General features: G+C 36.1%; 3 protein-coding genes across 4 annotated transcripts; 1 reads left to right on the top strand and 2 right to left on the bottom strand.

Moving 5' to 3' along the window:
• Positions 1–8,133: 8,133 nt before the first annotated feature.
• On the top strand, positions 8,134–11,601 carry LOC113274912 (splicing factor-like protein 1). 2 transcript variants are annotated; one of them, XM_026524330.1, is made up of 2 exons: positions 8,134–8,296; positions 9,063–11,601. In XM_026524330.1, exon 2 carries the CDS (start codon positions 9,077–9,079, stop codon positions 11,144–11,146), a length of 2,070 nt encoding a protein of 689 aa, XP_026380115.1. In that variant the 5' UTR covers positions 8,134–8,296; positions 9,063–9,076; the 3' UTR covers positions 11,147–11,601. The 2 variants fall into 2 exon arrangements, with proteins under 2 accessions (XP_026380115.1, XP_026380116.1); XM_026524331.1 differs by lacking the exon at positions 8,134–8,296 and adding an exon at positions 8,803–8,965.
• A 187-nt stretch (positions 11,602–11,788) lies between these two features.
• Positions 11,789–14,810, bottom strand: LOC113274913 (phosphomannomutase). Its single transcript, XM_026524332.1, has 12 exons — positions 14,664–14,810; positions 14,400–14,484; positions 14,259–14,303; positions 14,099–14,165; positions 13,474–13,550; positions 13,334–13,369; positions 13,148–13,203; positions 12,959–13,058; positions 12,758–12,853; positions 12,567–12,656; positions 12,324–12,375; positions 11,789–12,148 (listed from the first exon to the last, which is right to left on the bottom strand). The coding sequence occupies exons 2-12, from the start codon at positions 14,466–14,468 to the stop codon at positions 12,087–12,089; spliced, it is 750 nt and encodes a 249-aa protein (XP_026380117.1). The 5' UTR covers positions 14,469–14,484; positions 14,664–14,810; the 3' UTR covers positions 11,789–12,086.
• A 657-nt stretch (positions 14,811–15,467) lies between these two features.
• On the bottom strand, positions 15,468–19,395 carry LOC113272156 (salutaridine reductase-like). Its single transcript, XM_026522048.1, has 9 exons — positions 19,249–19,395; positions 18,918–19,147; positions 18,703–18,780; positions 18,396–18,578; positions 17,933–18,306; positions 16,569–16,812; positions 16,369–16,449; positions 16,110–16,292; positions 15,468–16,007 (listed from the first exon to the last, which is right to left on the bottom strand). The coding sequence occupies exons 2-9, from the start codon at positions 19,050–19,052 to the stop codon at positions 15,630–15,632; spliced, it is 1,656 nt and encodes a 551-aa protein (XP_026377833.1). The 5' UTR covers positions 19,053–19,147; positions 19,249–19,395; the 3' UTR covers positions 15,468–15,629.
• Positions 19,396–19,656: the final 261 nt, after the last annotated feature.

Genomic DNA, 19,656 nt, shown 5'->3' with positions numbered 1-19,656 from the left:
AGCGAGTCTTTATCAAATACAAGGAATACTTGGACGGTACCAAAAACCAATGTCCAAGGATCAATCAATATTAATCAACAACCAAAGGTTGGATTTCCAATTGATGATCACGAACGCACAACCTGTATTATTTCAATTATATAAAATATAATGCGGAAAAGAAATAACAGAGACACCAGCAATTTTGTTAACGAGGAAACCGCAAATACAGAAAACCCAGGGGACCTAGTCCAGATTGAATACACAATGTATTAAGCCGCTACAGACACTAGCCTACTGCAAACTAACTTCGGACTGGACTATAGTTGAACCCCAATCAGTCTCCCACCTATCCAAGGTACAGTATTACTCCTACGCCTCTGATCCCAGCAGGATACTGCACACTTGTTTCCCTTAGATGATATCACCCACAACCAAGAGTTGATGCAACCCAAAATCGCAGACTTGATAATAAACAAATCTGTCTCACACAGAAAAGTCTATCAGAGGATAAATCTGTCTCCCACAGATAAACCCTAGGTTTTGTTCCGTCTTTTGATATAAAATCAAGAAAATGAACCAATTGATAATCCGGTCTTATATTCCCGAAGAACAACCTAGATTAATCAATCACCTCTCTACAATCCTTCCTGACTACACAAGCGGATTATCGAGAAATCACAAACAGTGAGACGAAGATGTTTGTGACTTCTTTATCTTGCCTATCGGAAAACTCTCACGATCTCAAGCCAATCAATCGATTGTAATCGTACGATAGAAGATGCAAGATCAGACCACACAACTACGATAAAGTAGTATCGGTCTGGCTTCACAATCCCAATGAAGTCTTTAAGTCATTAACCTGATTTTAGAGAAGAAATCAAAGGTTAATGGAGATCGACTCTAGCGGGCGCACTAGTAGCACATAGACATGTGGGGATTATTTTTGCACAATGCTAGATGTTTCCTTTATATAGCCTTCAAATCAGGGTTTTGCCTTAGTTACAAAGCAATCCTTATTCACCGTTAGATGAAAACCTGATTTAGATTCAAGCTAATATTTCTCAACCGTTAGATAGAAAACTTAGTTTGTCACACACACTTGGGTAGACGTTTACTGGGTTCGTGAAAATCATGCCCAAACGTGTATGTGTATGTTGGTTCAACATAGTAACCCAAAAGGTTAACCATATGAGCATTTCATATTAACCTTGTTCTTCTTCACCATAAATAGTTCAATTGACTCAAATGAACTAGTTAAAGAGTTGTTCAATTGCTATGAGATCTTATGTAACTACACAAGACACAATTGAAACAAAGATGATTCGATTCGATTGAATCGGCTCATGAAAATTATAGCCACGGTTTGCATAAAGCATTCCTTAGTAATTTAATGTTTCATGTTCAGAGCACATCTTTAGATCATAACCTCTTAAGTTCACAAACAAGTTCGCGGACTTAAGTTAATCGGTTGAGTTTTCCAAACTCAACAGAAATTCTCGGAAAGAGAACTTCCGCCAGTTCACGGACTGGGTTCGCGGACTGAGTTCGCAGACTTAGCACACAAAAGAGTTTTGGAAAATCCAACAGAAATTCTCGGTCGAGAACTTCCGACAGTTCGCGGACTAAGTCCGCGGACTGGGTTCGTGGACTTGGCAAGCCAATTCCACAATCCTCCCGATTTCTCTTGATCAACAAAGTTTGAAAACTTCGGTTCAAGGAATACATGGTTATGTAATCTAAACTCTTATTTAAATCATTGAGACATTCTCAGAGGACGCTATGTAGCCGTTATTCACAGACCGATTCACGTCAGAGCAATTCTCAAAGTGATTGAAACTTTTCATGACTTTCGTCACCAGGTAAAGATAAACTTGATCAAAGCGAAACGCTTTACCAACACACGATTTCGAGATAAAAGATAAGCAGTGAATGCTCAGCTCGAAATTTCAAATGTGTATGATCTAGTCTATATAGCATACGGATTTTGTCTCATAAGAAGTAGGAGATAAAAGAGATAGACTTTTGAGTGATAGATAAGTTCAAGTCTCCACATACCTTTTTGTTGATGAAGTTCCACGGTTCCTTGCATAGATCTTCGTCGTTGTATGATGAATCACCATGAAGTCCTTGAGCTCAACTACAATTTCCTAATCCTGGTCCGAGACTTAGCTATGTAGGCTAGAAATCAAGACTTATAGTTTTGATCACTAACATTGACAAACATGCTTGAGATAGCAACGCATGCGAGGTTGACCGAGCTATGCTCTAACATATATAAGACATCCAAATGAGGAGGACATTGATAAAATAAATAGTTTACTTCTTGTTCTGGGAGACCCATTCTTAACTGGTTTATGAGGAAGACTCCACTGCTCCCTCCACTTCATCTCAAATATCATCAAACAAGGCTACGAAAGGTTGATTTCTCTGCAACTCAACGACTTTTGTCATGAATGCATTTGGTTCAAGTTTATTCCACCAAAATTTAAAGTGTTCTTGTGGTTTGTATATATGGCATAATGTTATACTTGTGGTGGACAACTTGACTGGAAGGGGTTGTGATATTGAAGTGCGTTGTGTAGCATGTGCCATTCGGTTTAAGAGGATGTAAACCATTTTTTGCTGCACAAGAGCTTCTCAAAAGAGATTCTGGGCTATTTTATATCTCGCTTTGGTATCCACTGAGCTACAAGCCCGCAATGAAGAAGTATATGAAAGATTAGTTCGTTAACAAAGGTAAAAATATTTGGCCACTCTTGCCGACAACAAATTTGTGGGCTCCATGGTTATAAAGGAACCGCGTAATGTCGAGAAAGAAGCATAAAGATAATCACGAAATGATCATGAATGAAGGGTCTCATATATATATATATATATATATATATATATATATATATATTACTAATGAGGTTTTATCCACAACTTGTTTCAATAATCACTGTTAGGGATCTCACTATAACATTTCCACTAAAAATAAGTGTTAGAGTGTAAATAAATTTTGGTATTTAGTTAGGGAGAGGCCTTGGGTCTTTGCTGGCTCTTTTACTATTATTTTCTTCAACAAGATTTAACCCATTTTCCTTCTATGAAGAGAAAAACATTCTGAAACTGCTGATAATACTTTGTACCATATATAAAATAAATCAATCGCCCATACAATTTAAAATTATATTGAGATGAATTAAATAATCATCTCAATATTCATAATTCTATTCAAAATTATGCCAACTCTTAAAACTTCCTACACATAAACTACACACAACAAAAATAGATAATAACACACTTAAAAAATATTTTGTAGTTAGAAGAAAAAAAGGTTACACCTCTTTAACATTGATAATTATACTAACAAACAAAACACTCAATATTTTTTTTAACATACATGTGTTAACTAAATAATAAAATAAAAGAGAGAAAACACACACTTAAAAGCTACCAAACATTGGTTTGCGTACTAAGCGACAATATTCATGCCTACACATGGATTCAATTATTTCGAACATAAGAACCCAAGATGCTACAGTTGGAATAATATTGATGCCACTCTGCAACACAAACTCTAGTTATCATTTCATCCATTCCATTATTCGTTAAAGACAACCAATGTATATAACTGGCATAAAATATGCCAACTAATCACTCATTCTAAAACTCGTAATCAATATGTTGGAGCTTTACTACAGTCCCCACTCCCAACTTGTACCCATAAACACTATTACTTAGTATTCTGACGAATGTGTCATCACCGAAACCAACAACAACTGTATTCATAAACCTTTCACTCTTCTCAAACTCCAAAGAAATATTGACATACTCCTTAACAGTAGGATTCCAAACATACACAAAATCATCTCTATGATCGAATTCCTCACTCACACAGAAACAAATAAGCCCTCTCGATGATCCAATGAACTCTACTTTGGAGTATGTAGATTTGTGTGGGTAGTTTATTTCAATCAGTTTTGGCTTATAAAACTTGATCATCAGAGACCAGGACCAAACAAACCACAAATATTCACATTCAACATATGCTAGAGCATCATGTTGTTGGTTTCAATCGAGTGCCAACTCTGAATTCACCTTCTTTCCGGTTACAAATATCAAGTTGTGTGTCTCTTTTCGAACGCGAGCTGCTGATGTTGTAACTAAAAGTTTCTTGAATCGATAGTATGTTTTAAACTCTTACTTATACATCAACATTTCAATATTTCCATGACTGGTAAACAAATGATAATGTCCACAACAAGCACTTCTAGTAGAATCACATTAAACTCGGATTCGAGTTTCTTGCTAGAATCCATCTTGCACATTCCCTGTTCAACAATCATATTTTGAGTCCCATTCTTACTTGGTTTTTGTGTTTGGTTAAAAATAAATTTACTTTTTACTTTTTCAAAGTTAAAGTTACAAAATTTATTCGACTTCGAAAATTTGGTACATATGCATACTCGAAAGGCTTGTTTAGTCCAACTCACACTAAAAAGATATATGCTCGTCGTACTTTTGATAAGAAAACGAAGAAAAAAAATGTATGAAACAAACTTACCCCTTATCTAGTTAAATTGAGATCATCTTGTTTTATTCTCATTTTTATGGTTTACAATATTGGATCTTGTCTGTGAAAACAGAGGACCAAAGTTTGAAAACACGAGAGTAAAAGTGTCTAACGCATATTAATTAGTTGTTGGAATGTTTCGATTTGGTGGAGGTTGGTGTTTTTTCTAATGATTTTTCAAACAAAATTCCAAAGCATGAACTTGACCACTCAGAGCCATTTTTTTTGAACACTCATTACCTTTTTTTTTGTAGGAAGAGGTAAATCTCCTGATGTTACTAATACATATACGTCAAATGTGAAAGCAATGGGAAACTAGCAGTATCTTATTTCAAAGATGAAATTGAGGATATTTGGAAAATGGCATGTAAATTTACTATCCACGATTCAAATTTTATTCTTTATTAAAACTTAGATGTCCCAAAGGGATGCATAATCCATCATCATCATCGCCATCACTTCTAGTAGACATTGATTATCATAGAATGACAGAATGAAAACTACTTCCTGTAATTTCCTTGAACGATGAATTTAAAATGATTGTGGCAATCAAAAAAATCACCATTATGTCTATAATAAATATATAACCGGGGTATAAAAACCATTAGAGATGAAATCAATTGAACGTAATGTATAATAATTATTAAGAAACTCTAAAATTGCTTAGAAATGATAGTTTTATCACATAGTATTTTTACTAATTACTGATTAGTATAACCAAATTTGTCAAAAAGATATGAAAATTTCACGTCATATCTGCCATATTTGGATTAAAATTGAAGAGAACATTTATAGTTCGGAGATAACACTTTTATTAGAGAGACATAAAAAAAAAAAAAAGTGTAATGGAAAATATTTAGAGTTTAGAAGAGGAAACCATTGGGGAACACTCTTTTCAAATAACGTCAATTATAACACCCATATATAAAAGGTAAGTTATTCAACTCAGTTGAAAATAAAAAGTGTTAAAAAATTTATTTCAAGTAATATGATGTTCACTGGATATTATGTGGACGCTCCTTAAAAATAACATCTCCAATGTTAAAGGTTAAGGTCTTAAAAAGGTTGCCAATTACGATTTAAGGTTTTTTCAACCCAAAATAAATCTTCTCGAGTACTAGGGTCCTAGTTACAGTTAAGGAACCATGACATAGTTGGCATCTTGCAAGTAGGTGTCAATTTATATTTAAACTTTTTTCATGACCCTGATTTTAAATCTCCAATCGTCAGTTTTAATTCTAATTAAAATATATAAATCAAATAGTATTTCTTATATTAGTTCCTAAAGATTGGAAATGGTTTTGAGCAACAGAAAAAAGAGTCAGATTCATAAATTTCGTGGATCAATGATCGGTATAGTACGATGTAGAATGTTTTTGACACATAATTAACCCAATAGTCCTGTTAGACATATCCAGGAAGTAGACAATATAAAAACCGCACAATCACAAAAAGTGACCTCCAAAGAGAAAACAAAAATCTATATAGTCCGTGCAAACAAACAGTGTAAAAACCGCACACTCACATAATTTTATTTCTGTTGGGTCTCATGGCATTCAGCATGGGATCCATTGCTAGTCTTTCCATCACCCGCTTCTTATAACATCGCTCAGTTTTTTTTCATCTAACGGTCAGGAATCCCCCCTCCTATAAATACTCAACTTCAAATTCATTTCAACTCACACCAAAATCTCTAAATATCTTTGTAATTTCTCAATCTCACACATCTTCCATATTTTTCATCACTGTTCCAATTAGTTAAAAGAGCATGGGTGAAAATATGAACATGGCTGAGTTCATAGAAACAACATGCTGTCGAAAATAAAAGAGTTGGTAATCGAGTCAATGTGCAAAGTCTAATAAAAAGGCGACTACCAAAATTTACTACTGCAGAAGATGATTGTATTTGTAGGAATTATGTTTTTTTTTACCGTGACTCATTGCAGATGCATTCCAAACCCAAACATTTTGGGAAAGGATATTTAAGAAATTTCAATAACAAACAATGAGATGCGAACGCGTTGAGTCATCATTTCAATGTGATCAATAAATATGTTGCTTTAGTAATGCAAGCGGGTCGAAAATTGAGGGATGGTGAAACCATGATGGACATTGAAAAAAGTGTCAGGTGGAGTGGCGCTGCGCTAACGGAAAAGACTTCCAATATGGAAGTTGCTTTGGGATTTTAAAAGAGTTTCCCAAATATAATCCAATGTTTATGTTTCAATTTCTTAATTGTCAACTTAAGTCTAAGTATTAAGTTTTAATATTTGTCGTACATTACTTAAAATTATAATGCAACTTTAATTAAAATGTAAGACTGAATAACGAATAAAATATAAGTTTAATTAGTTAAAATATGAGTCGGATTTTCAAAATCATTAAACTTCGATTTAATCATTAATAGTCATTTTAAAGAGATTAAACTAGACAATAATAATTTAAAATGCAGACTTTAAAAATAAAAATATGGGACCAGGTTCTTCATCTTGTTTATCATCTTCATTTCACATAACTTTCAATCAATGCGCTCATGAACGGTGTTTTCTTTGTTTATCTTCTTCTTTGGCTTCAAATTTGCTTTGCCTTGATTTTCCTCCTTAAACTCTTCTTTGCCTTTTCTAAACTGCAGGTTTCTTGAAGACTTCTTTGCTTTTTACCTAATTCTTTATAGCGATCACATATCTTCTTAACAACACCTCCAAGCACTATTCTAGAAAGATCAAGTTGTGTTGCCAAATCAAGTTGGGTATGAAATTCTGTCACTTGAGAAATTTTGAAATAATTTAAATTGAGAAAGAAAGAAATAGAAAACAAAATTATATAAAAATTTAGTTTGAAAATTTATTTATAGGCAAGAAAGAACTAGTCGTTGGCGCTAGTCATTAGAGCGAGAGATATTAACATTATATCCAGCGACAGTCTTTATCGCTGACGCTATTAACAATATCGCTCGCTAGGATTTCCGTCGCTTAACTCTTTTACTATATTAGCACAGTTCATTCGCCGCCATGCCATCTAGTATGTCAAATAGAATATTTTGACATGGTACGGTGCACTGGAATAGGCCGGAGTGAGTAGTTTTTATCTTGTTTGTTTGGTCGGTACACCTGGAATATCTGTTAACTAAGAGCAACTGCAGTGGTGCGATCATAACCAAAGAGCAAAAACTAAAAAAAAACTAAATTTTTTTGGTTTAGTCCGTGATGCTACGTTAGGATAAAACGAGCATATTTGGTCAAGCGCATGTACAATGTCCGTCCGTTGTGGGGCGGAGGTATAAACATCGTTTGTACCAGGCGCATATATAATGTCCGCCTGCTGTTGGGCATAGTATAATATAATAAGGCCATGGGGCGCACATTAAAAGTGAGCCTGAATCAAACGTAACTTCAAAGAGCGCCTGAATCAAACGTAACCTTAAACTTACACTCGACCAAAATCAAACTAAAGACCAAATATGATTTGAATTTTGATTTTAGTTTAGTTTTTTATCTTTATTCCGTTCCATTGGGGTTGATTTTTGGACCAAATATTTGGTTTTGGTCGTGGACTGTGGTTGCTCTAAACTCTCTTCTAACGGCATTTACCAAATTACACCCTCACTTTAGTGCGAGAAAATCGAACGTGACTACCAGACACATTTTTCCCCTCTTTCAGAATTCAAACTTTAAGATCTGAAAATTAGGGCTTCCAACCGTCAAATCTCTTTGCTCGTCTTAGGTATCAATCTTCACTCCCCGACAGATTCTAAATCAGGTTAGTCCTAGTTTGAATCTCAATTTTGGATCTCTTCGTTTACATAATCTGGTCACTAGCAATGTTCTTTCGCTGTTTTTTTCTTAAATTTTTGGTACATTTTCTGGCGTTTCTACTGAATTTTAGATTCTTGTTTACTGATTTCTCTCTAAATTGATAGATCTTTTCTGGGTTTCTTATGGTTTCTGTAATTACGTAGTTTGAATGAAAGAATTAACAAGGATGATGAAACCCTAACTGAATTTGAATCCTGTGACTGTGATTGATTAGTTCGTAGATGGTAATAGCGTTACAATTTTTTGAGAATTAGAATTCCTTTAATACAGATTTTTGAGTCACATTCTGTTATTTTTTTGGATTTTGTTTTTCCTTGTCTTTCACTTTTAGGGCTTCTTGTTTAGATATTCAAGTTGAGGGTTTTGCAGTTCTGAGGGATTTAGCTCTATTTTACTCATATATCTACATTTGAGAATCTTGGGAATTGTGTTTTTCTTCATCGTAAGATGCCTACACTTGTTCTAGGGTATGAGTGTCTTTGCTTCTTAGTTCAATCCTTTATGAGTTCTGTATTCATTGACATAGATGTGCGTCGTGTTTATAACCATTTGAAAGATGGGATAACATCTGTCTTGGTGTTGATTTCCTCGAAGAAATGAATAGTCTGAGATGGTAAACTGTTCTGTAACTTATGTATATAACTTCTTGATAGTACATTGGTTTTCTTTCACCGATTTGCTAATGTTTTTTTCAATATCTGATGTACCAGACGGAAAAACAATAATGCGGCGGACTAGAAGAATAAATTCCTCTATTAATGCTTCAAAACATAAAACTCATGCTGAGAAGCTGGTTGAAGAAATTACTGGGAAGGCATCGAAAGAATCTGTGGTTCAGTTAACCTCAGATAGTGATTGCAGAAACTGTAAAGTAAAGAAAGAGAAACCAACTAAGGCGAAAGTTGAAGAATCTGTACGTATTAATTCGGATGAAAAAAAGAGAACGTTGGATGCAGCATTAGGTAAATTGGGATCTGTGGAAGTTCACCCTTCGTTGAAAAAGTGCAACTCTGAGCAATATTTGAAACCAAAAGTAGTGGTTGGACCTGCTGTTACCCCTCTGACTGATGGAAGTAGAACTCCAGGGTCATTCTGTAGTAATGAAAGTACTTCTGAGAAGCAGGAACGTAGTGGAAGTTCTGGAAAGCGAGGCCGTAGTAGATGGGATTCACAGTCTGAAGGTGAAGGGGAAGGAAATGAAGGTGATAGGGGTGGCAAAAGGAGGAAAACTAAGTGGACTGACAATGGTTCCCTACTTAAAAAACTCGGTCCATTAAAATTGCCTGACTTCGTTAAAGTACCTGTTTCCATTGCTGATCCACAAAGGCACGAGCTGAATGAACGACTTTCAGTTATAAACAGTAAGCTGCAGAGAAAAGATCTCCATGATGATTGGCCAGAGGAAGAATGGTCTCCTTTTCCCCCACCACTGGATGATAACTTGGAGTTCGGAATGAACTCAAAGGATGTCAAATTACGTGAAAAACTTATTCAAGAACGACAAGCTATAATATCAAGGTTGATTCAGAAGAACCCCACCTTCAGAAGTCCCCCTCCTGAACCAAAGCCCTCGGTGTTTTTTAAGAAACTTTACTTACCAGTCAGGGAATATCCAGGGTATAACTTTTTTGGTCTTATAATTGGTCCAAGAGGAAATACACAAAAGCGAATGGAGAAAGAAACTGGAGCTAAGATCACGATTAAAGGAAAAGCTTCAGGAAATGATGGAGAAAAAATGGTTGTTCGTTCTGGCAATGAAGATTTGCATGTCTTGGTCCAGGCAGATAACCAGAAATCAGTGGATGAAGCTGTATCAAAAGTCGAGAAGCTACTCATTCCCATTGATGAAGGACTGAATGATCACAAACATGCCCAGTTACAGGAACTTTCCAAAATATGCAGAGTCTGTGGTGAGGAGGGCCACAAGAGTTATGATTGCCCTTGCAGGAGTTCATCTTTTAATAGCTCATGCAGCAGATGTGGTAGAAGCCATGTCTCTTTCACTTGCCCTTTTATGGCACCAAGTCTGAGTAACAGTGGTGGGAAGAATTCGTCGGGTAGTTCACCATCTTACTGGTCTTATTCTCAGTCCAGCATTAAGTCAACTCCACCAACTGTCGAGAGTAAAATCCGTATAGAAGTTGATGACAGAAATCTATTTGTGGGTCATCTACCCTTAACTGTGGATAAAAATCGGTTGATGGAGCTATTTTCTCCTTTTGGCACTCTCGTGGAAGCTAAGGTGATCAAGGACCGAAACGCAGGTTTCCATAAGGATTATGGTTTTGTTAGGTATGACAGTGCTGTAAATGCCGCTGCAGCTGTAGCAGCCATGAATGGGTACCTTATTGATGGGAAAACATTGGCAGTGAAGCTAGCTGGAAATGTGCATGTACCAGGATTATCCCCTAGGATATCTGTGCTTTCAAAATACCCTGCAACCATATTCAAAGATAGCCCGAGTCAGACAACTTGCCCATGCCCACCAGGACCGATGCTGTCGTCGCCTCGAACTCCCATTTATAAGTGTGATGCCTTAGGTTTACCACCTATATCTATCTTCCCTGGCCACTATGATTCTTCTTCAGGAAAAAAGTTACCTTCATCTCAGGGATCATCATCATACCGTTTCCCGAGTTCGTCACCCAGTTCAGTTGTGTGGTTCCCTGGTAGTCGGAGCCGAATCTCCCACGGTTACAGATCAAACTTTTTCAGCACACCAACAAGTAGTCAATCTCCACAACTTTATCTTACTCCACCAGTGGCCAGCAGACTGACACCTCTTTCTTACTAGCCAGCCCTGATAAAAAAAGGTATGAAGCTTGATAACCTGAGAATGGAAAATGTAGTGTGGAAGTGAAGTTGCTATTTTCTGCTTACTACATAAAGACATTGCAGAAAGTATCATGTTCCTGTAGACCCAAATCCATTTGCAGATCTTTCTTGCTCTTGCATGATTGAACGAAAAAGGGTGAAGCCAAATTTATAACTGCTATGGAGATGGTAGAGAATTATTGAAGGAAGAAAATTTGTTCTGCCTTTTCTCTTTGGCTTCCAATTTTATGTGCTCCAGGACTTGTTTCTGATTAGTGTAAATAACAGTTCGTGTCTGGGAACCTGAATCCCATGTATAGGAAAGATGTAAATATGTACTTTTGCTGAAAAATGTAACCAAAATTTTGGCTTCATAAAAAATGTTTCTCTGACAATCTAAGTCCGGTTAAGCGATTGGTATTGGTTCTGAAATTTTTCTCTGATGAACTTCAAATTTGTTTCCACATCCTGTTTTTATGTCACACACTTAGAAAGACTTGATGGGTAGTAATGAAGAGAATGCAAAACCTGAAAGATACACTTTTTACATCAATTCTGGTATTGAACAAAATCTGTCCCAGCCTCCCAGGGTTCCACATACAAAAAATCTGAAAGCTGATGGTTGCACATTGAGGATTGATTAAAAGAAGTATGAGATTTCATATTTAGGATTAATCAAAAGATACAATAAGATGAAACCGCAAGACTTTCCAATAACTTACACCGCAAAGTAAAAATGCCAGTCTTTGAAATAAAATACAGAAGAACACTTTCCATAAAGAAATTGCTCTTATGAATGAAAGCGAAAATACAAGGTAAAATTTTGAGAAATATGGTTGCCCAAACATGCATTCTCGCAAATGGCTTATTGCAGCAGTGTAGATTTCAGCCATATGACACTTTGCGCTCCTTTAGAGACCTCAAGCCTGCTTGGCAAGAAAGAGCGATGTGCACTGCTCTGCTGTTTCGTCAGGGCTGGTGACTGTATAGATAAAGAAATTACGATTCAGCTTGCATCAATTTTGAAAGTGAAGAAAGGCAAACAGGATTTTTAAGCAACTAAAAAGAGCAAACAAGAAGGAACATGAACAATTTCTTAAAAAATAACAAATAAGAATGCATTTCCACAATTTTTATTAAATAGCATAGAAGATTACCTGTGTGACCCACTGTTCGCTCTGACTCATAAATCTCGTGATCATTTCCTCCCTGTTCAAACATCAGCATAGCACAGGAATAAGAACTATTTTATAAACGTTACACATAATACTTAAAACTTAGAAGGCAATAAAACTTCTTTTGCAGTAGGCAAAAGTTAGTGGCAGTTGTAAGGTTTTGTCAGGTGAAAACCACCGTTCAGCTGTACAATACATTTAAGGGATTGAAACAAGAAAAGGTACCTTGTAAGTTTTGTCCCCGAAAAAGTGAATTTCTTGAAACTCCTCTAGGTATCTCAAACAGTATGTCTTGTCCCAACCTTGAGGGAAAACCTGTTTTTTTAAGCAATGAACCAAACACAAAGTTTAGTTCTTACCATGTTACAGTATAAACAATTCCAACATCTCAAAATTAGACTAAGGTTGCGACTCACATCAAAACTGATCTGTCCCCCGATGGAAAATGTTAGGTTGAGGTGAGCAAACTTCTCTCTAAGGACAGAGACCATTTTAGGTCGAACGTTGTGAATCTGAAATTTTTGGAAGTACGTATTACTATTGGAATGAAAAGAAATAGTAGAGTGAAAGCCTGACTTGATGCACATTTGTTAAAATAAACGGTTCACCATATATACCTTGTCATACTTCTCGAAGTCATCTCGTTCTTCTTGACTACAATTCCGCCCAATTGGTGATACATTAATCATCCCACTTCTGAATTCCATAAATGTTCCCCTATTGAAACAGTACCAAGAGAAGTAAACCCTTCCGTTTAGCTAATTTATTAAGTGCATACGGAAATCAAGCCCTTATTATTTACTCACCTTTTGATTGGGATATCCAAATCAGCAATATAATGCAGTGTAAAATTGATAAATTCCTGCAAAAAATAACCACAAACCATAAGAACTTAGTACATGTATGGAATCCACTAGACGGCAGTCAAACTTGTTTACAGGTGACCGTTCATTATACAGTAGAGCACAGCCATGTAGCAAAGAAAGACATACCTTGAGTTGATCGTTTGCAATGAACGATTTCAAGCTCTGGTGGTACAAATGCAAACAAACACCCATTTAGACGATGAATCTTTTAAAACAAAAGTGTTTCCAAATGGAATTTCCATCATGTTTAATAATCAAAAGAGTACCTCAGTGCCAATCAATTTCCCATCTTTGTGAGCAACAAGACCATTCTCAGAGAACACGTAATCGTAATCCGTTAGAACTGGCAAAAAACAAGATTTCTATCAGTCAATAAGCACATCTCTAATAGTCTCATAAATAGAAATCGTGTACCAAACAGATAAAAAATACAAACAAGCCAACTATCAATGTGCATAATTAACTACATAAACTCCCAGCCTGATTTCCAGCAACACCATAAAACAAAATTGTTAAAGCTACTTATATTTCTCATTCCAGCAACAGCTATTGTGTACGGGTCTTGTGGGTTTAGTGTTCAACTGATTATTCTCTAATGCTGATTCAGATACATTCAAATGCTGCAATAAAACTCACTCCATATTTCAAATTTCAAGTAGACAGGGCGTCCATAAATTACATATTCTTCACACACTCAATTTTCCATGTCTTAAATGGCGAACAACCCAAACTTGTAATGACACAGACAGCAGCTATCAAGACTGAAAAACATTAAGCATGACTGCAAATGACCAATATGGCTGTTGCTGCCATTGATGGTTTTATACACTTGTATGTTTTATGTTTTGCTCTCACTGACACCAAACTAGATACACTAGACAAACTCTTTACCTGATTTCCCAAGTTGTTCTGTAATCTTAACAAGATCAGATCCCCCAACAACACCAACAGTAATTTCCTGAGATCACATCCAAGGGGTTATAATCCAAACCAATACCTACATTGAATATAAATAGGAAAAAAATTCACTAATCTTCTCAAAATCAAATACCTTTCTTAGATTTCTCATGAACTCTAACATCTTTGGAGTCACTTCCTGCAAGACAAAAAAATCAGTAAAAAGAGGACAATGAGATTATACATTTATACTACTAGAAATTCCAAATCCATATACGTATAAGATAATGCATACCTTTCTTGGAGCTGTAAGTGTGCCATCAACATCAAACAAAGCAATCAAACCAGGTCTTCTTACAGCCATTGCAAAGCAAAATTTTCTGCGATTCAAAATTCAAAATTGGGTTCAATTCTATCAAATTCAGAGACTTATAAATTCTGGGTCAGTCTTAAAATCACCGATAACAACTGTTTTTCAATTGAAAACAGAATGAATCCATGAACTGTAAGAAAATTCAGTTTCAATAAGAAAGTTAAATTAAACAAACTTTTTTGGTACCTGAATTGGAATTTGATTACAATTGAATTGAATTTTCAAAATCCAATTCAAAGATGAAAACCCTTTTTGATCCTGATTAAGATTTTGGAAGTTGGTAGGAAGTTATAGAGAGGGAAACAGAGGAGTTCAGATCAGATCTCTTGTGGAAGTAGGAGTACCCTTTTTGTGTACTGTACTTCATGTATTTCCTAATCTATTAACCAATGATTAGACGACACGTGTACACCTTCGACAAAACTGAATTGACTCGAGTGAAAAAGAGTCAATTATAGTTCCAATTTCGTTCCCCTACTATGTGATGTAAGTGTAGTATACACTCCTCAGACAACGGTTCGATTAGTTATTTGATGATTGAGGCGAGACGTGTAATGTACACTTACCTTTACAGTGGGTGTTTTAAATAGTTAGCAAAGGTTTTTGAACCATTTAAGATTCTGTACCGTACAAGTGGGAAGAGTACATCCGTTTTTATTTACCTACTCGCTTGGTTTCGTTGCATCTTCATAAATTGGATTCTTTTGAGATTGTTAATTAGAGATTAGGTGGTGATTTGCTGGGTCTTTCAGAATGCACATGGTGCTAAAACTAAATCTATAATGCATGTCCCATGGCACTTGGCGGAAAACAAATTAGGCTGTTTTGGCCTTAAGTCGGATTCCATTATTATTCTCCGATTGTTACAGGAGATTACCAAATTCTAATTCAATTGATTTCAGCGATGAAAAGTTTGTGAGTTTGTAAAATTGTTTTTAATCCAGCTCAAACAAATATCTAGATACATGGTCCATCAGATAAAAGTAGTCATCATACAGCTCAACAATTTTAATACTAAGAAAGAATTGTACCATATTGCAAAATAAATGAGCTAAAAAGAAAAAACTTATTGCACAATTTTTTTTTTTTTTTTTTTTCTTCTCTTCACACCATCTATGCTAGTATCAATTTTCATTTCAAGCATTTTTTAATTCAAAATGTAGAAATCTCCATCTGGTTAAAGTAGCAACCAGAAGGGCCATCAGAAGGCAACAATGCCACCATAACAGGTGCTTTAGCACCTTCATCAGGTGTTAAATTTCCTTGATGGAGTGAAAGATCCGTTTTAACCAAACCAGGATGAACAGCATTAACACGAAAAGTTGGGAACTTCCTTGCAAGAATTCGAGTGTAGACATTGATAGCAGCTTTCGAGACTTTATACGCAGAAAGTAATACAGGCCATCCATTAGTCTCCAACATCCCATCCTTAAAATCCTTCAAGAACTTTTGCATAAGCTTGTCTAGCTTCTCTATCGTTAAGCAATCAACATTTCTTAGCTCCTCTTTAATCGTCTCACTCGAGATAAACTGACAAGTAACACAACTAAGTGATCAATGAACAATGTGCTGTGGATCTACAATAATACGTACACCAGAGAAACCACTACGAATTTTGATGTTAGCTGTTACCTTTAGTTGACCGTATACCGAGGAAACATTCACTATTCTTGCTGAATTAGAGAGTTGAAGAAGAGGAACAAGTGCTTTAGTTATTCTTTTGGTGCCATAGTAATTAGTTTCTATGGATTGTGTTGCCCTCTCGTAAGTGTCCTCAAGGGCTTCCTCCAACAACTTGGAAATCTCATCTTTCTCCTGTTCGACGATACTAATCATTATTAATCCTTATTTTACCGCAAAATGATAAGACATGTACTTCATCAAGACTTACATCACCAAAACGAAAGTTCAAGTCTTTCATAGCCTCCTCACTAATTTTTAGCCTTACTCCATTGTACCCTGCATTGTTTACCTGCTCGAAGTAATTAGGGGCACTGAATTGTTAAAGTTCTTACTTTCATTCATGAACTGAATTAATTAGAGGAGAAATAATGATATATTCTTGTTGGTTTTTTTGTTTTTTTCACTTACCAAGATGTCAAGTTTCCCGTATCGAGTTTTGATGAAACCAGCCAATGAAGTAACACTACTTGCATCATTTACATCAAGCTGATGAAAAATCACATCACTAAGTCCTGACATTTTAAGAGCTTCAACAGCTCTAGCTCCCTTGGTCTCATCTCTTGCAGTCAAAACGACGATGATTCCATTAGAAGCAAGTTGGCGACATATCTCTAGTCCTATTCCTTTATTAGCTCCTGTAACAACTGCACACCTGAGAAAACATTTAAACACATTAAGCAAGATTCAAGATTGTAGGTTGGGAAGTGGATATATATGTAGTCACTTCAGGCCAACAGAATAAAGAAGATAACACTTGCCTCTTTTCTGCTGTTGTAGAGATGGTTTCTTCCATGGTTTGCAAAATCAATGTGACAAATTGCTTTGAACAGCCGGAGAGAAATAGAGAGGTTCAAGTCTGGATTTGTCCAAATTTGCAGTCCAAAACCTGCACTTATCTTAAGCTGAAGGTAACAGGTCTGTCACAATTTCACATTAAAGCATTGTTGGGGTCACCTACAGTGATCATCCGACATCCATTGCCTTCTCGAAGTCTACGAGAGAAACCAGACTGAATATGTCTCATACAGTTCTCTCACTTTACATGTAAGGTAAACGTTAGCTTCTACCCCACTCACCTCTGCCACTAATGCATTGATTTAACGTGACAAGAGGAAAAGTAAAAAAAAAAAAAAGTACAGAGATTTTGATTAAAGAGGATAACAAAAGAAAACGAAACTCCTTGGTGAGATCGGCTCGCTTGACTTTCCCGTGTAATAGTCACGTGTTTGTTCCTAAGTCATAAGAATAAAGGTGCACTAGTCCGACAAATGAAGTTACTCAACAATGATGCCGATACGAGTATACGACAAATGCATCACTGTTCGTGAATTGTTGAGAGTTTGAGAATTCAAATATGCGCAGCAAGAAGAAAGTAAGGAAATTTGGTCATGGAATGACCAATATCCTTGCCCAAGGCATGACCAAGGCCTGGATGGTAAGTTGAAGGGCGAAGGCACGGGTGCAGCCAAATACTCATTCCAGTCAGTTTTACGGCAGAGAAAGTCCCATGACGCTTGGAGCATTTGCAAAAAATTGCTTCTAAAAATGACTCCAGGAGAAGTATGAGCACTTCTACTTTTAGTCATAAAACAGGCTTTTTATAAGATGCAACATTTCTTTTGTACTGGCATTCTCATCATACAGTGCTAAAACTCAAGAGTTTCTAAACTAAGAAAGAATTGTTCCATATTGCAAAATTAATGAGCTAAATAGGAAAAACAGCTATGGTACAGATTTCTTGTCAATTTTTATTTCAAACATTTTTAACTCAAAAGGTTGAAATCTCCATCTGGTCGAAGTAGAAACCGGAAGGGCCATCAGAAGGCAACAATGCCACCATAACAGGTGCTTTAGCACCTTCATCAGGGGTTAAGTTTCCTCTATTGAGTGAAAGATCCGTTTTAACCAAACCAGGATGAACAGCATTAACACGAAAATCTGGGAATTTTCTAGCTAGAATTCGAGTGTATGCATTAATAGCAGCTTTGGAGACTTTATATGCAGAAGCTATGACAGGCCATCCATTAGTCTCCAGCATACCCTCCTTAAAATCCTTCAAGAACTTTCGTATAAGCTCATCTAATTTCTCATTTGTTAAGCAATGAACGTTACTTAGCTCCTTTTTAATCGTTTCGCTCGAGATAAACTACAAGAATAATCTAGAGTTAGCTATTTGCAACAACACAATGTGTTTCTACAATAAACTAGAGAAAGGATTTTAAAGTTAGCAGTTACCTTTAGTTGACCATATACGGAGGAAACATTCACTACTCTTGCTGAATTGGAAAGTCGAAGAAGAGGAAGCAGTGCTTCAGTTACTCTTTTGGTTCCACAGTAATTTGTTTCAATGCATTGTTGTGCCCTCTCGTATGTCTCCTTAACAGCTTCCTTCCACAGATTGGCAGTCTCATCTTTCTCCTGTTCGGCGAGGCTAATAATCAATATTTCTTTTACAGCCAGGCCAAAATTACAGACTTACAAACTTAAAAATGATAATTCATCATTTCCAGAAAAATAGATTAATGATACTACTATGACTTACATCACTATCTCGAATCTTCAAGTCTTTAATAGTCTCACTAACTTGTACTGTTATTCCGTTGTCCCCTGCATTGTTTACCTGCTCAAAATTGAATTAGGGGTACTAAATTTGACAAAGTTCTTAGCTAGTTATTACTTTCATTCTCATTCATGAGCTGAGTTAGAATAGAAAATAATGACAGGATTCTTGTTTTTTTCTTTTTCATTTTTCCTTACCAAGATATCAACTTTTCCGTAATGGGTTTTCATGAAATCCGCAAATGAAGTGACACTAATTGCATCATTTACATCAAGTTGATGAAAAATGACATCAGTAAGTCCTGACAACAGCTCTAGTTCCCTTGGTCTCATTTCTTGCAGTCAATACGACAGTGATTCCTTTAGATGCAAGCTGGCGACATATGTCTAGTCCTATTCCTTTATTGGCTCCTGTAACAACTGCACACCTGAAAAAAAAAACATATAGATACATGAACCAAGATTTAAGGTTGGGAAGCAAATATGTAGTCATTTCAGTAAACCTCTAAAAGAAGAAGATAACACTTGCCTCTTTTCTGCCAGAGCCGAGATGGTTGTTTCCATGGATTGCAAAACAATTGCTCTGAACAGGAGAGGTATAGAGAGCAATTTATTTGGGAGAGGATAGGCTCATTGAAAAATGCATATTGATTCAAGTCCAAGCTTGCCATCCAAAATAAATCTTAAGGCTCAACCTAACAAATCTCATCACCATTTCATACTAAAACATTGTGGGGGTTCTCTTTCATAAATGCCGATAGGAACATGTGTGGTGCGGGAGAGAAGTTACGGTTTTTGGAGGTGTTATCCCAGGACCATTAGCTACTGGCAGAATGTAAAGTCACTAATAGCATAATCAGTTGCTCTAACGTGGAACATAATTAGCCCACAAGTAAAGTCAAATTTCAACTATATGGTCACTAATGACATCACTATT

The sequence above is a fragment of the Papaver somniferum genome, chromosome 4 (assembly GCF_003573695.1).
Source record: "Papaver somniferum cultivar HN1 chromosome 4, ASM357369v1, whole genome shotgun sequence".
Classification (NCBI taxonomy): Eukaryota; Viridiplantae; Streptophyta; class Magnoliopsida; order Ranunculales; family Papaveraceae; genus Papaver; species Papaver somniferum.
This window is presented reverse-complemented; position numbering and strand designations above follow the sequence as displayed.

Bases quoted from the DNA above. Each gene is read 5' to 3' on its own strand.
- LOC113274912 (XM_026524330.1), top strand. From the start codon at position 9,077: ATGCGGCGGACTAGAAGAATAAATTCCTCTATTAATGCTTCAAAACAT.
- LOC113274913 (XM_026524332.1), bottom strand. From the start codon at position 14,468: ATGGCTGTAAGAAGACCTGGTTTGATTGCTTTGTTTGATGTTGATGGC. The intron at 14,166-14,258 runs GTATTTGATTTT...ATGTGATCTCAG, and splicing joins TCATGAGAAATCTAAGAAAG to GAAATTACTGTTGGTGTTGT. The intron at 13,551-14,098 runs GTAAAGAGTTTG...GTTTTTTGCCAG, and splicing joins AGAACAACTTGGGAAATCAG to TTCTAACGGATTACGATTAC.
- LOC113272156 (XM_026522048.1), bottom strand. From the start codon at position 19,052: ATGAGACCAAGGGAACTAGAGCTGTTGTCAGGACTTACTGATGTCATT. The intron at 18,307-18,395 runs GTAACTGCTAAC...TTATTCTTGTAG, and splicing joins CCGTATATGGTCAACTAAAG to TTTATCTCGAGCGAAACGAT. The intron at 16,450-16,568 runs GTAAGTGAAAAA...TACTTCGAGCAG, and splicing joins ACGGGAAACTTGACATCTTG to GTAAACAATGCAGGGTACAA.